The 14,723-nt window shown below is 42.7% G+C and overlaps 1 protein-coding gene across 1 annotated transcript in view; it reads right to left on the bottom strand.

Moving 5' to 3' along the window:
* Positions 1-238: 238 nt before the first annotated feature.
* The window catches only part of LOC141092138 (alpha-1-antitrypsin-like), a 93,488-nt gene continuing 79,003 nt past the window's right edge, over positions 239-14,723 (bottom strand). Inside the window, exons 4-5 of the mRNA XM_073578075.1 lie at positions 830-977; positions 239-476 (exon numbers count right to left, since the gene is read on the bottom strand). Coding sequence (XP_073434176.1) covers positions 288-476; positions 830-977 — 337 coding nt within the window. The 3' untranslated portion in view covers positions 239-287. The remainder of the gene's footprint in view (positions 477-829; positions 978-14,723) is intronic.

Below are 14,723 nucleotides of genomic sequence, written 5' to 3'. Positions count from 1 at the left end.
CTCAACCTATTGACTAGTCTTCTGGCCACAGTGCTCCTCCACTGGTGTCTACATACTTCCTGCAGCTACCACTTACCAAACATCCATGTGACCACTGCAGTCAATCATTGGACTCACATGTATAATGAGTTACAGCTAAGTGATTGGCGGCAACAGTCATGGAGGGGTGTATATCACGTTATCAGTGCAGCTGCCGTAACTCTGATAATACAAGACTAGAGTAAGAACAGCACAGACAGAGAGTAGACACAGCGCTTTATTGTGTGACAAACGCATTGGAGCTCATTCTATTTTGTTGGGTTTATTATTTTTCCATTCAAAATATCGTTAGGAAGATCTTTGTTGTAGATGGAGAAAAAGAACGGTCGGTTAAATGTGACATGTTGTGGAGGACCGAGCTTCGTTATCCCAATGGCATCGGCAGCAGTGGCTTCTGTTCCCTCCTCATCCATTTTCAGCACGGCTTTATGGACAGCCTACAGAGGTTGAGAGCAGAAAAGTCATAAAACATAGATAACCTGCTCCCTTATTGAGTCTTTAATGGGGTGGTCAAATTAGGAACAATGCCTACGAAAAGTCCCCCAAGAATCAGCTGCAATGACCAGAGAAGGCAACTGACCTTTCCTTCTGCTACAGGAGAAATGATGCGTAAATCTTTGGACAATTTATTTTAATAAAAATGTCTTTTTTCACCAAGTTTTTTTGGAAGGGGTGAACTAATTTGCATAATTTTCTCCATGGAGCATTCCCAATGTAATTCCAGTCAGTCTTATTAAGGAGATTCAGCCCCTGAAAATGATTCTCTGCTCAAACCCAAAATTAATTTTACCTTTGACACTTTTAGCCTGGAGTCTCCCGTAATCCCGGATAGGTCAGCGTGGTCGGAAAATACCTCTGTGATACCCAAAAGTTTTAGTTCCTTCACAAGATCAAGTTCTCCAGAAATGGAACATTTCGGAATTGATAGAATAATCTCTCTGTGCCAAGGGAAAAAGTCTTATTATGCCATAGAAATGCCTCACTAAAAAGTCCATGTTCACACTGCAATCATAAATTTTTAATTGTGCTATTACAATAATAACAGGTTAATTTTAACCTGCAAAGCCATACTGAGCAACTGACCTGCACCCAGGATGAATAACATAGCAGGCACAGCCTGTAAATAGCAGAATTGTGAGTGCAGCTCTGGAGTATAATACAGGATCTAACTCAGGATCAGTAATGTAATGTATGTACACAGTGACTGCACCAGCAGAATAGTGAGTGCAGCTCTGGGGTATAATACAGGATCTAACTCAGGATCAGTAATGTAATGTATGTACACAGTGACTGCACCAGCAGAATAGTGAGTGCAGCTCTGGGGTATAATACAGGATGTAACTCAGGATCAGTAATGTGGATCAGTAATGTATGTACACAGTGACTGCACCAGCAGAATAGTGAGTGGCAGCTCTGGAGTATAATACAGGATCTAACTCAGGATCAGTAATGTAATGTATGTACACAGTGACAGCACCAGCAGAATAGTGTGTGCAGCTCTGGAGTATAATACAGGATGTAACTCAGGATCAGTACAGGTTAAGTAATGTAATGTATACACACAGTGACTGCACCATCAGAATAGTGAGTGCAGCTCTGGAGTATAATACAGGATGTATCTCAGGATCAGTACAGGATCAGTAATGTAATGTATGTATACAGTGACTGCACAAGCAGAATAGTGAGTGCAGCTCTGGAGTATAATACAGGATCTAACTCAGGATCAGTAATGTAACATATGTACACAGTGACTGCACCAGCAGAATAGTGAGTGCAGCTCTGGGGTATAATATAGGATGTAAATCAGGATCTGTACAGGATAAGTAATGTAATGTATGTACATGACTTAGGAATGTATCCCCACTTAACTATGAATAAAACCCCATACTGCGTGACATTGGATATAAAGGCCACAGCAGAATCATTTATGACATAACATGTAAACATAAATAGCATTAAATAATATCAAACAACATTACTTTTTTTCTCTGAATAGGAGGAGGGGAATTGAAGGTTCACCATTTTTGAAGATTGAAACAAACAGCTCCACCATGTCAACCCCCAGCCGCATCACAACCGACCCAGGGAGACCCAGCTGAATATTGCCCATACTTCAACCATTTTGACAAAATTGCAACAAAACAGCTCCACCATGTCGCACCCCACCCGCACCACAACCGAACTTACAGAAAAAAACGTCCAAAAAGTCCCAGAAAGGTAATATATTTATTAAGTCATTATAAAAAATTATTAAAAAAACATTCCATTAAGATATATAATACATATACTGAACAAAAAAGAGGGGTTATGCTACCCAGGTATGAAGCATAAAATATATGTGACAAAAATGTATAAAGATAAGTGGTGATTAGACAAAATAAATATTGATATTTATAAAAAATAATAATAAACAATAAACAATATAAAGTGCACAGACACCAAAAAGTGTATACCATGAACCATAAACATAAATGTAAACCGCTACCACTGTAAACCTGTATATATCAATATACCAATATAGTGCATCTGTGTGGTAAAGCTAAAAAAAGACAAAAGACACAATATGTGTCACCGTGAATTGAGGTGTCTACCGACCAGGAAAGGGAAAAATTGTACAGAAATAATAAAAATATGTGAAAATACATACAACCTCTCCTGGTCTCCTGGGAAAGCAACCCGGTCCCGACGCGCGTTTCGGCGCTAAGCCTTCATCAGGGGGTCGAAAACGCGCGTCGGGACCGGGTTGCTTTCCCAGGAGACCAGGAGAGGGTGTATGTATTTTCACATATTTTTATTATTTCTGTACAATTTTTCCCTTTCCTGGTCGGTAGACACCTCAATTCACGGTGACACATATTGTTTTTTTTGTCTTTTTTTAGCTTTACCACACAGATGCACTATATTGGTATATTGATATATACAGGTTTACACTGGTAGCGGTTTACATTTATGTTTATGGTTCATGGTATACACTTTTTGGTGTCTGTGCACTTTATATTGTTTATTGTTTATTATTATTTTTTATAAATATCAATATTTATTTTGTCTAATCACCACTTATCTTTATACATTTTTGTCACATATATTTTATGCTTCATACCTGGGTAGCATAACCCCTCTTTTTTGTTCAGTATATGTATTATATATCTTAATGGAATGTTTTTTTAATAATTTTTTATAATGACTAAATAAATATATTACCTTTCTGGGACTTTTTGGTTGTTTTTTTCTGTAAGTTTGGTGTTTTCAACACTACTGTCCTATTAACAGTCCAACACTCGCCAGCGATATATTATTGTTTATTCATATTATTATTTTAATATAGTGTAATTTCGCTGTTTCTCCTTACTTTGTTCTTTTTCTCATATCCGCACCACAACCGGCCTAGGGGGACCCAGCTGATTGTTGCCCATACCAAAAATGTCCTGCTGAGACCTCTCTCTGTAGGGATCCATTTTAATTCAAACACCTGCTTAACACCGATGGGAGTCACTCATCCCTGCAATGGGCTTCACCCAACCTCCTTTGGTTTAAGCAACCTCCTTCAAAAACCCCCCTCGTATCATGATCCAGACCTGGTTTTGAGTCCTGTTTTCCTTTTTTCCAGGTCTGGTCATGTCAAGAGTTAATCTTTCCCAGCTTCAGTGTCATGAGCGCTTTAGAGGTGACAGGCTATCTTCCTGCGTCAGGCCTCAGAAGGTCTGAGCGCCTGTCCATACTGACTGCTCAATGAACCATCTGCCTCTAAGACCCAGCGTCGACCTCCTTCTGCCCTGAGAAGTTTAGATCTATTTAGCTAATAACTCAGCTGTGACCCAGTGCAGATAATAGCTTCATTTCCACTTCTGCCTGCCAGAATGTTGGACCTTTTCAGAGTGCTCCAGTTTGGTGTCTGGAATCCCTCTTTTGGTATCCGTATCTGGCGATTCAGCTAAGTGTTCCTCTGTTTGTTTCACCTTACCGTCTATAGTTTAGTGGAGACTGCCTAGCATGCATCTCCCCCCATTCCCTATTCAGTACTAGGCCCCAGGGAGATTCAGGGCCCCTGGTTCCGGCTCGGCGATTGGTGTGGAACCAATATAGTGACTCAGTGGGAGTTCTAGGGAGAGATTAGATTTAGCCTAGGGCTCTCCAAATCCCTTCCTTAGTGTCTGGGCCCCCTTCCCCATTTCCCTTTATGTTACACTGGGTTTTCCCTCACTGTGCGTGACACTCAGCCTGGGTTCATGTTGGCTATTTATTGCCACTGCTTACTGCAGGCTATGTCAGTTATAGTTTTTGCCTAGGGCTGCTGTAGCTGACTCTGATTGCTCTGATTTGTCCTGCTGCATTTGCTGTCTGAACCCGTGTCTCTGCTTTCCCCTATTCCCATCTTGACTCAGTGTTTCCCTTCAGTGTGCTGACTCCCTGGTTTTGACTTGGCTTGTATCCTGACCTGTTTTTGTCTCTTGTGTTTGGCATATCCGCTCCTGACCTTTACTGATCCCCTGGCTTGTCTTTGACCCTGAGTTTGCTTTTTCCTTTGGTATTGTGCTACAGTCTGGGATTTTACCTGGCTTGTTTGACTTCTCTGCTGCCACCTGGTGGTAGCCTCACTGCTGCACTGCAGGCCTGCTCTGTTTAGGTGCAGTCCTGCTTCCACTCCACTGCTATCTAGTGGAGCCTGCACCTACCTGCATTGCAGCAGTGTGACATTATAACTGACCAGAAACAGTTTTATTTTTCTCTGCTCTGCTTTCTGTGTATCTGCTCTGTACCTTGGAGCATCAAATGGCTAGTTTGACACTAATGATGCAGGATCTGTCTGTGGAACATAGGGCCTTTGCCACATCTCATAACCACCTGCAAAGAGAGCTTTCTGACACAGTAAAATCTTTGCAAGGATCTTCTTCCCAGTCTGTCTGTAAGCACTCTGACACTGTTGATGTCTCATTGCACTCTCCTGAACATACGGTCAGGCTCCCAGATACCTTTTCTGGGAAAAAGGAGAGGTTCCGTACGTTCAAGGAGAGTTGCAAGCTATTGTTTTCTCTTAGACCCCGCTTTTCTGGAGATGAGAGTCAGCAGGTGTGGATAATTATTATTATTATTATTTTTATTATTATTATTTATTTATTGTTGTGAGTTCATTTTTCCCTTCACCATTGAGGTCTGAACTCCCTCCTCTGCAGCTGAAAAGAGGAAATCTGAGAAACCGCTCATCTTTCATCTTTTTAAGAAATCTCAAGATGGAAGAGGCCAGGAGCCATTTGTTGAGCTGCATTTCTTGCTACATGTTCACAGATTTACCAGTGGAAAAGCCAAACTTCACATGCCACAAATGCAAGCTTGTGACCCTGTTGGAGGAAAAGTTGCAAAATCTCGAAGAGAGGTTAGCTACGTTGAAGATCATTAAGGAAGGTGAAGAGTTCTTGGACAGAGCAGAATTATCTCTTCATGTTACAGAAAGAGAAGAAATTCGAAGTGCACCTGAAGAAACAGAGGATTGGAGACATGTGACCCAGAGAAGCAGGAGGATCAGGAGGCAGTCAGCACCCATACTGCTCAGAAACCAGTACCAGGCTCTCACGCAGGAAAACGATGAAGAAATACATCAGGATAAGACTTTGCCAACAAACAGCAACCTTGTACGCCTTCAGAGTCCTCCTGGATGGAGAAAGAAAAATGTTGTGAAGAAGAAACGGAGAGTGGTGGTCATGGGGGATTCCCTGTTGAGAGGAACAGAGGCCGCTATCTGCAGACCGGATATAACTTCAAGAGAAATGTGCTGTCTTCCAGGTGCAAAAATTAAAGATGTGTCTGACAGGATATCAGGACTCTTCAGACCTACAGATGACTACCCATTCCTGCTACTACATGTGGGGACAAATGACACCGCAAGAAACGACCTGGAAACCATCTGCAGAGACTTTGAAGACTTAGGCAAGAAAGTGAAAGAACTGGGAGCGCAGGTGGTCTTCTCTTCCATCCTCCCAGTGGATGGCCATGGAACAAGGAGGTGGAATAAGATTCTGCAGGTGAACAACTGGCTACGTCGATGGTGCCGTCAGCAACAATTTGGATTTCTGGATCACGGAGTGAACTACTTATACGATGGACTACTTGCTAGAGATGGGGTGCACCTTACGAAGACTGGAAAGCAGGTATTTGGAAGTCGCCTTGCTACACTTGTAAGGAGAGCTTTAAACTAGAACAACATGGGAAGGGAAGCAAAAGACCAGAAAAAGCCATACACCTGACAAATGCTACTGAGAACTCTGCTATTAGAAGTGGAAAGGAAGAACAAAGACGAAAGAATCTAATTAAAAAAAATATTGGAGAAAGAGAAACCAATCACAAACTAAAATGTTTCTATACTAATGCACAAAGCATGGGCAACAAACAAGGAGAATTGGAACTACTAACACAGGAAAAGAAATATGATGTCATTGGAATCACTGAAACTTGGTGGGACAATACACATGATTGGAATACAAGACTAGAAGGATACAACTTATTTGCAAGAAACAGACTTGATAAACGAGGAGGGGGTGTCGCATTGGATGTTAGAAATGCGTATATCTGCACAGAGATTGAAGCTTCAGAGACTGGGAGTTCTGTGAAAACTGTTTGGGTAAGAATACAAGGACAGAACAATGGAAAGGACACCATTGTAGGCATTTACTACAGGCCGCCTGTGCAAGCTGAAGATATGGATGAACTCTTTATGCATCAAATGGCCAAGTTCTCCAAAAAATATGACATAGTTGTCATGGGAGATTTCAACTATCCAGACATTTGTTGGGAATCTCTCTCAGGCAAAACTAACAGGTCAAGGAAATTCTTATCCTCTCTTGCTGACAACTTTATCTTCTAAAAGGTAAAGGAGAAAACAAGGGGAACTGCTACCTTGGATCTAATCCTTATAAACAGGGAGGAAATGGTTGAGGAGGTAAAAGTGGCTGGGACCCTAGGAGGTAGCGACCATGCTATTTTAGAATTTTGGATAACTAGAGGCGGAAGACCTGTGAAGACTCAAACGTCAAGGTTAGATTTCAGAAAGGCAGATTTTAAGGGATTCAGAAAGAGAATTGGAGGGATCCAATGGCTGGATATCCTTAAAGACAAAAATGTCCAGGAAGGATGGGAAATCTTGAAAAATGAAATTCTCAAAGCACAGTTGTTAACAATTCCGAAAAGAGGGAAGAATAGGAAGCATTTAAGGAAACCAGGATGGATGAACACAGAACTTAAGCACATGCTAAAAAGGAAGCAAAAAATGTTTATAAAATGGAAAGAAGGAGGCATATCTAAAGAAGAATATAATGCTGTCTGCAGAACCTGCAAGGCACAAATCAGATTATTTAAAGCTGAAAATGAATTGAGGCTTGCAAGAGATGTCAAAAGCAATAATAAAGGATTTTGGGGATATGTCAAAAGTAAAAGAAAAGTCAAAGATGCTATAGGATTTTTACAGGATGAAAATGATGAAATGGTAAGACAGGATGTTGAGAAGGCTGAACTTTTAAATTCCTATTTTGCATCTGTTTTCTCTCAGAAAGGAAATGTAACATCAACTGTTATTCACTGTCCTATTAAGGGAATAGAAGAATCCAGGATATCTATAAACAGAAAGATAGTGAGGAAACACTTAGCTAACCTAAATGTATTCAAGTCTCCAGGTCCAGATGAATTACACCCCAGAGTACTGAAGGAGATAGCAGAAGAAATTTTTGAACCCCTCTCCATAATCTTTGAAAATTCTTGGAGAACAGGAGAAGTGCCAGAAGACTGGAGAAGAGCAAATGTTGTTCCAATCTTCAAAAAGGGGAAGAAGGTGGACCCAGGCAACTATAGGCCGGTGAGTCTGACTTCTATACCAGGAAAGATCTTTGAACAAATTATTAAACAACATGTATGTCAATACCTGGATAAGAATGAAGTGATTAAACAGAGTCAGCATGGGTTTGTAACTAATAAGTCATGTCAGACTAATTTAATTTCCTTCTATGATGGTATTACTGATTGGGTGGATCAAGGAAATGCTGTAGATATAGTATATCTTGACTTCAGCAAAGCATTTGACAAAGTCTCTCATACAATCCTTATTGAAAAAATGACTAAGTATGGAATGGACAAGGCAACTGTTAGGTGGATTCATAACTGGCTTAGTGATCGGACCCAAAGAGTGGTCGTAAATGGCTGCACATCCAGTTGGAAGAATGTCTCAAGTGGGGTACCACAGGGCTCTGTCCTGGGCCCTGTATTGTTCAACATCTTTATCAACGATTTAGATGAAGGAATTGAGGGTAAACTGATTAAATTTGCTGATGACACAAAGCTAGGAGGGATAGCTAATACTAGAGAAGAGAGAGAGAGGATTCAAAAAGATTTAAATAAACTGGAGAAGTGGGCAGCATCTAACAGAATGGTTTTTAACAGGGAGAAATGCAAAGTACTACATCTGGGCAATAAAAATGAAAAAAGCATATACAGAATGGGAGGAATAGGGCTAAGTGACAGCACATGTGAAAAAGACTTGGGTATACTAATAGATCACAGACTGAATATGAGTCAACAGTGTGATGCAGCAGCAAAAAAGGCAAATGCAATTCTAGGATGTATTAACAGAAGCATACAGTCTAGATCACGTGAAGTAATTATTTCCCTCTACTCCTCTTTGGTCAGACCTCATCTGGAATATTGTGTCCAATTTTGGGCACCACATTTTAAAAAAGACATCAACAAACTGGAGCAAGTTCAGAAAAGAGCGACCAGAATGGTGACCGGTCTGCAAACCCTGTCTTATGAGGAAAGGTTGCAGGATTTGGGAATGTTTAGTTTGCAAAAGAGAAGACTGAGAGGAGACTTAATAGCTGTCTACAAATATCTAAAGGGCTGTCACATTGTAGAAGGATCAACTTTATTCTCATTTGCACAAGGAAAGACTAGAAGCAATGGGATGAAGCTGAATGGGAGGAGACACAGATTAGATATTAGAAAAAACTTTTTGACAGTTAGAGTGATCAATGAGTGGAACAGGCTGCCACGAGAAGTGGTGAGTTCTCCTTCAATGGAAGTCTTCAAACAGAGGCTGGACAGACATCTAACTGGGATGATTTAGCGAATCCTGCTTTGAGCAGGGGGTTGGACCAGATGGCCCAGGAGGTCCCTTCCAACTCTACGATTCTATGATTCTATGATTCTATGCTTCTATGACTCTGGTGAAGGAAGGTAATGAGGCTGATTACCAAACACATGGGCAGCTAGATGATGACTGAGTGGCTGGAATTGAGGACTGGATATAAGGCTGCCGACGCCCTTCTTCCTGGCTGGTGATTTTCCTGCTGGATTCTTGGAGACCAGTCTGATTCCTGCATCTCAAAGCTAAGTTTTTCTGCTCTGCTTTGTACTCTTCAGTTTTGTTTTTGTTTTGCCTTGCTTTTTGGGAGTTCTGCCATCCCTGGCCAGAGGTGAGCTGAACTCCATTTTTGTCTCTGATCTGTTGATATTTTGCTCTGTCTTCAGAATATACCTGAGTGCTGATATAGTCTTTTGAAGCCTAGCGACTTCAGGGCCTGTTTTTCCTATCAGTCGGTTGGCTCATTTTAATAGGGTTTTTGCGGATGGCAGACAGCAGCTTTCCTATCCTGTCCTATGTAGTTAGCTTGGGCCCCATCATTTGCTCAACCTATCTTTCTATCTGTGTGAGTGTTTTCATCTTGCTTCACCGTCATTATATGTTGGGGGGCTGCCTATTGCTTTGGGGTCTGCTCTGGGGCAGTTTAGTTTTTCCCCTTTCTGTCTTTAGGCTATATAGTTCTCCGGCTGTGATCGAGGGGTCTAGGGCACCGTAGGAACCCCCCACGGCTACTGCTAGTTGTTGTGGATAGGTTCAGGGGTCTGCAATCCGATAGCTGCCAACCTCTCTGGTTTTTCTGGACTTAGCTGGTATTTTGTTTTTTCCTCCTTCGGTGACTCATCATAACAGAATCACCAGCCATACCGCAGATCCTAGGGTACTCATAGCAGGAGAGAATTGTAAAAAAAAAAAAAAAAAGGTGTCAGAATTTTTTTTTTTTGTGAGCATATTTTTTCCTCTATATCTCTGAGGCCATAGGAGGAATTTTTTTCTCAATGGAGATTAAGCAATTGCCTGATCGTGTGGAGCAGCTCGCTGCTGAAGTGCGGGGAATTTCCCCCTATCTTGCTCATTCACATGCTGCTGAACCAAAGATTCCTACTCCTGCTGTATTTTTGGGGGATCGGTTTAAATTCTTGAATTTCAAGAGTAATTGTAAATTATTTTTTGCCTTGAAGCCTAACTCATCGGGGAACTCCGCACAGCAGGTTAAAATTGTCATCTCTTTGCTGTGCGGCGATCCCCAGGATTGGGCGTTTTCTTTGAAACCTGATGATCCTATTCTGAATAATGTGAACGCATTTTTTCAAGCCTTGGGGTTGTTGTATGATGAACCTAATGCTTTTGATCAGGCTGAAAAGACCCTGTTGGCATTAAGCCAGGGTCGGGATTCGGCAGAGTTGTACTGTCAAAAATTCCGAAAGTGGGCGGTCCTTACTACCTGGAATGATGGTGCCTTGGCAGCCCTCTTTCGGAAGGGTTTGTCATAAACAGTAAAAGATACTATGGTGGGATTTCCTGTTCCCTCTGGTCTTGACGATTCTATGTCATTAGCCATTCAGGTGGATCGGTGTTTACGTGAACGCAAAACTACACGAGAGATGTTGCCACCTGTTGAACAAATGTCTGAACCTATGCAATGTGATAGAGTTTTGTCTAGGGCGCAACGTCAGGAGTTCAGAAGGCGTAATAAGCTGTGTTTTTTTTGTGGAGATGCCTCGCATATTATTTCTGTCTGCCCTAAACGAGAGAAACGTTGTGCACACACGTTTTCTGTGGGTGGTGTTCAACCCAAGTTTCTTCTGGCAATTACTCTGATCTGCTCCCTGTCCACATTTTCTGCCAAGGCTTTTGTGGATTCAGGAGCAGCTCTTAACCTGATGGACTTGGATTTTGCTAAACGTTGTGGATTTCCTATGACACCTCTGCGGACGCCTATCCCTTTGAGGGGTATTGATGCTACTCCTTTGGCAAAGAATAAACCTCAGTTTTGGACCCAGGTGGTAATGCGGGTCACCCCAGACCATCAAGAAAATTGCAGATTTTTGGTGTTGCATAATTTGCATGATACTATTGTTCTGGGGTTTTCCTGGTTGCAAATTCATAATCCGGTTCTGGATTGGAAATCTTTGTCTGTGGTGAGTTGGGGTTGTCGGTGTGCCCTTAGTGATGCTCCTGTTTTCTCCACCTCTCCCCAGTCGCATGATGTTCCTGACTATTTGGCTGACTTTTATGATGTATTTAGTGAGAATGAGTCTGCGTCTTTGCCTCCTCATAGGAGTTATGACTGTGCAATTGAGCTGAACCTGGGGTGTAAATTCCCCAAGGGTCGGCTTTTCAATTTATCTGTACCCGAGCACGAGGCTATGCGATCCTATATTAAGGAGGCATTGGAGAAGGGTCATATTAGACCATCCTCTTCACCCTTAGGTGCTGGTTTTTATTTCGTGGCTAAAAAGGATGGTTCATTAAGGCCTTGTATTGACTATCGTGCCCTCAACAAAATTACTGTTAAATGTCAGTATCTGTTACCCCTGATTTCTGATCTATTCTCCAGAGTTAAAGGTGCTTGCTGGTTTACCAAGCTTGACCTCAGGGGGGCGTATAATCTTATTCGCATTAAGCATGGGGATGAATGGAAGACGACGTTTAATACTCCGGAGGGACATTTTGAGTACCTGGTGATGCCTTTTGGGCTCACTAATGCCCCTTCTGTCTTCCCGTGCTTCATGAACGATATATTCCGAGACTTTGTGGATAAATTTTTGATTATCTATCTGGATGATATTTTGATCTACTCCAAGAATTGGGACTCTCATGTGGAACATGTTCGGACTGTGTTCCGGATTTTGAGGGAGAATTCCCTGTATGTCAAGGGATCGAAATGCCTTTTTGGGGTACAGAGGATTTCATTTTTGGGATTTATTTTGTCTCCGTCAACTATTGAAATGGACCCGGCCAAGGTACAGGCCATTTATGATTGGGTTCAGCCCACTTCTTTGAAGGCCCTCCAGAAGTTTTTGGGTTTTGCTAATTTTTATCGGAAATTTATAGCTAATTTTTCTGGTATTGCCAAGCCATTGACGGATTTGACTAGGAAGGGTGCTGATGTGCTGAATTGGTCTCCGGAGGCTGTTTCTTCCTTTCAGGAGCTGAAGCGAAGATTCACTTCTGCTCCGGTTTTGCGGCAACCTGATGTCTCACTCCCGTTTCAGGTGGAAGTGGACGCTTCTGAGATTGGTGCAGGAGCGGTGTTGTCCCAAAAAGATCCTGTGACATCTAAAATGAATCCTTGTGCTTTCTTTTCCCGAAAGTTCTCCCCATCCGAACGTAAGTATGATGTGGGGAATCGGGAACTGTTGGCCATGAAATGGGCATTTGAGGAGTGGAGACATTGGTTGGAGGGAGCCAAACACCAAGTCGTGGTCCTTACTGACCACAAGAATTTGATTTACCTGGAGTCGGCCAAGCGCTTGAATCCTAGACAGGCTAGGTGGGCCTTGTTTTTCACACGTTTTGATTTTATGGTCTCTTTTCTTCCGGGCACTAAGAATGTCTAGGCAGACGCCCTCTCTAGGAGTTTCCTTGCTGATTCTCCTGTTGTGACTAAGCCTGCTACCATCTTAGGCGAGGGGGTAGTTCTTTCTGCCATCTCGCCCGAGACGTGCTCTGGAAGAGTTTCAGGAGGACAAACCTGAGCGTTGTCCCAGTGGAAAGTTGTATGTTCCTGACGAGTGGAGGAAGAGAGTGATGTCTGAAGTTAATTGCTCTGCATTGGCTGGTCATCCAGGTATTTTTGGTACTAGAGATCTGGTGAGTCGGTCTTTTTGGTGGCCCGCCTTGTCTCATGATGTCAGGAATTTTGTGCAGTCCTGTGGGACTTGCTCCCAGTCTAAACCTTGTTCTCGCTCTAGTGGCTTGTTGATGCCTTTGCCGGTGCCCAGGAGGCCATGGACCCATATTTCAATGGATTTTATCTCTGATATGCCTGTCTCTCAGAGAATGACTGATATTTGGGTGATTTGTGATAGATTCTCTAAGATGGTCCATCTTGTACCACTCCCTAAGTTGCCATCTTCCTCTGAGTTGGTGCCCTTGTTTTTGCAACAGGTGGTTCGCTTGCACGGGATTCCTGAGAACATTGTATCTGACAGAGGAGTTCAGTTTGTGTCTAGATTTTGGAGGACTTTCTGTTCCAAGCTGGGAATTCAGTTGTCCTTCTCCTCTGCGTTTCACCCTCAGACCAATGGGCAGACGGAGAGAACAAACCAGACTTTGGAGTCGTATTTGAGATGTTTTATTTCTGCCGATCAGGATGATTGGGTTTCATTTTTGCCCTTGGCCGAATTTGCTTTAAATAATAGAGCTAGTTCTGCCACTTTGATGTCACCTTTTTTTTGTAACTTTGGTTTTCACCCTCGATTTTCTTCAGGGCAGGTGGAGCCTTCTGCCTGCCCAGGTGTTGACACTGTGGTTGAGAGAATGCACCAGATCTGGGACCAAGTAGTGGATAAGTTGTCTTTCTCCCAGGAAAATGCCCAGCGGTTTTCCAACCGGCGTAGGACCGTTGGTCCCCAGTTTAAGGTGGGTGATATGGTTTGGTTGTCATCAAAAAATATCGCTATGAAGGTGGCTTCTCCTAAGTTTAAGCCTAGATTTATTGGACCTTACAAGATTTTGGAGATTATTAATCCGGTCTCTTTTCGGTTGGCTCTTCCTGTCACATTTAAAATTCATAATGTGTTTCATAAGTCCTTGTTGAAGAGGTTTGTTGAACCAGTAGTTCCTGTGGTGGCACCTCCTGACCCTATATTGGTTGAAGGTAACATGGAATATGAGGTAGAGAAGATACTGGATTCCCGTCTGGCTAGATGGAGACTCCAGTATTTGGTTAAGTGGAAGGGTTAAGGTCAGGAGGATAATTCCTGGGTCTCTGCCTCTGATATTCATGCCGAAAGATTGGTGCGTGCCTTTCATCGGGCTCACCCGGATCGCCCTGGTGGCATGGATGAGGGTTCGGTGACCCCTCCTCAAGGGGGAGGTACTGTTGTGAGTTCATTTTTCCCTTCACCATTGAGGTCTGATGAACTCCCTCCTCTGGTGAAGGAAGGTAGTGAGGCTGATTACCAAACACATGGGCAGCTAGATGATGACTGGGTGGCTGGAATTGAGGACTGGATATAAGGCTGCCGACGCCCTTCTTCCTGGCTGGTGATTTTCCTGCTGGATTCTTGGAGACCAGTCTGATTCCTGCATCTCAAAGCTAAGTTTTTCTGCTCTGCTTTGTACTCTTCAGTTTTGTTTTTGTTTTGCCTTGCTTTTTGGGAGTTCTGCCATCCCCGGCCGGGGGTGAGCTGAACTCCATTTTTGTCTCTGATCTGTTGATATTTTGCTCTGTCTTCAGAATATACCTGAGTGCTGATATAGTCTTTTGAAGCCTAGCGACTTCAGGGCCTGTTTTTCCTATCAGTCGGTTGGCTCATTTTGATAGGGTTTTTGTGGATGGCAGACAGCAGCTTTCCTATCCTGTCCTATGTAGTTAGCTTGGGCCCCATCGTTTACT

This window comes from Dendrobates tinctorius, unplaced genomic scaffold (genome assembly GCF_039654945.1).
Source record: "Dendrobates tinctorius isolate UK_male_01 unplaced genomic scaffold, ASM3965494v1 ptg000058l, whole genome shotgun sequence".
NCBI lineage: Eukaryota > Metazoa > Chordata > Amphibia > Anura > Dendrobatidae > Dendrobates > Dendrobates tinctorius.
The sequence above is the reverse complement of the archived record's forward strand: the minus strand, read 5'-3'. Positions and strand labels throughout refer to the sequence as shown.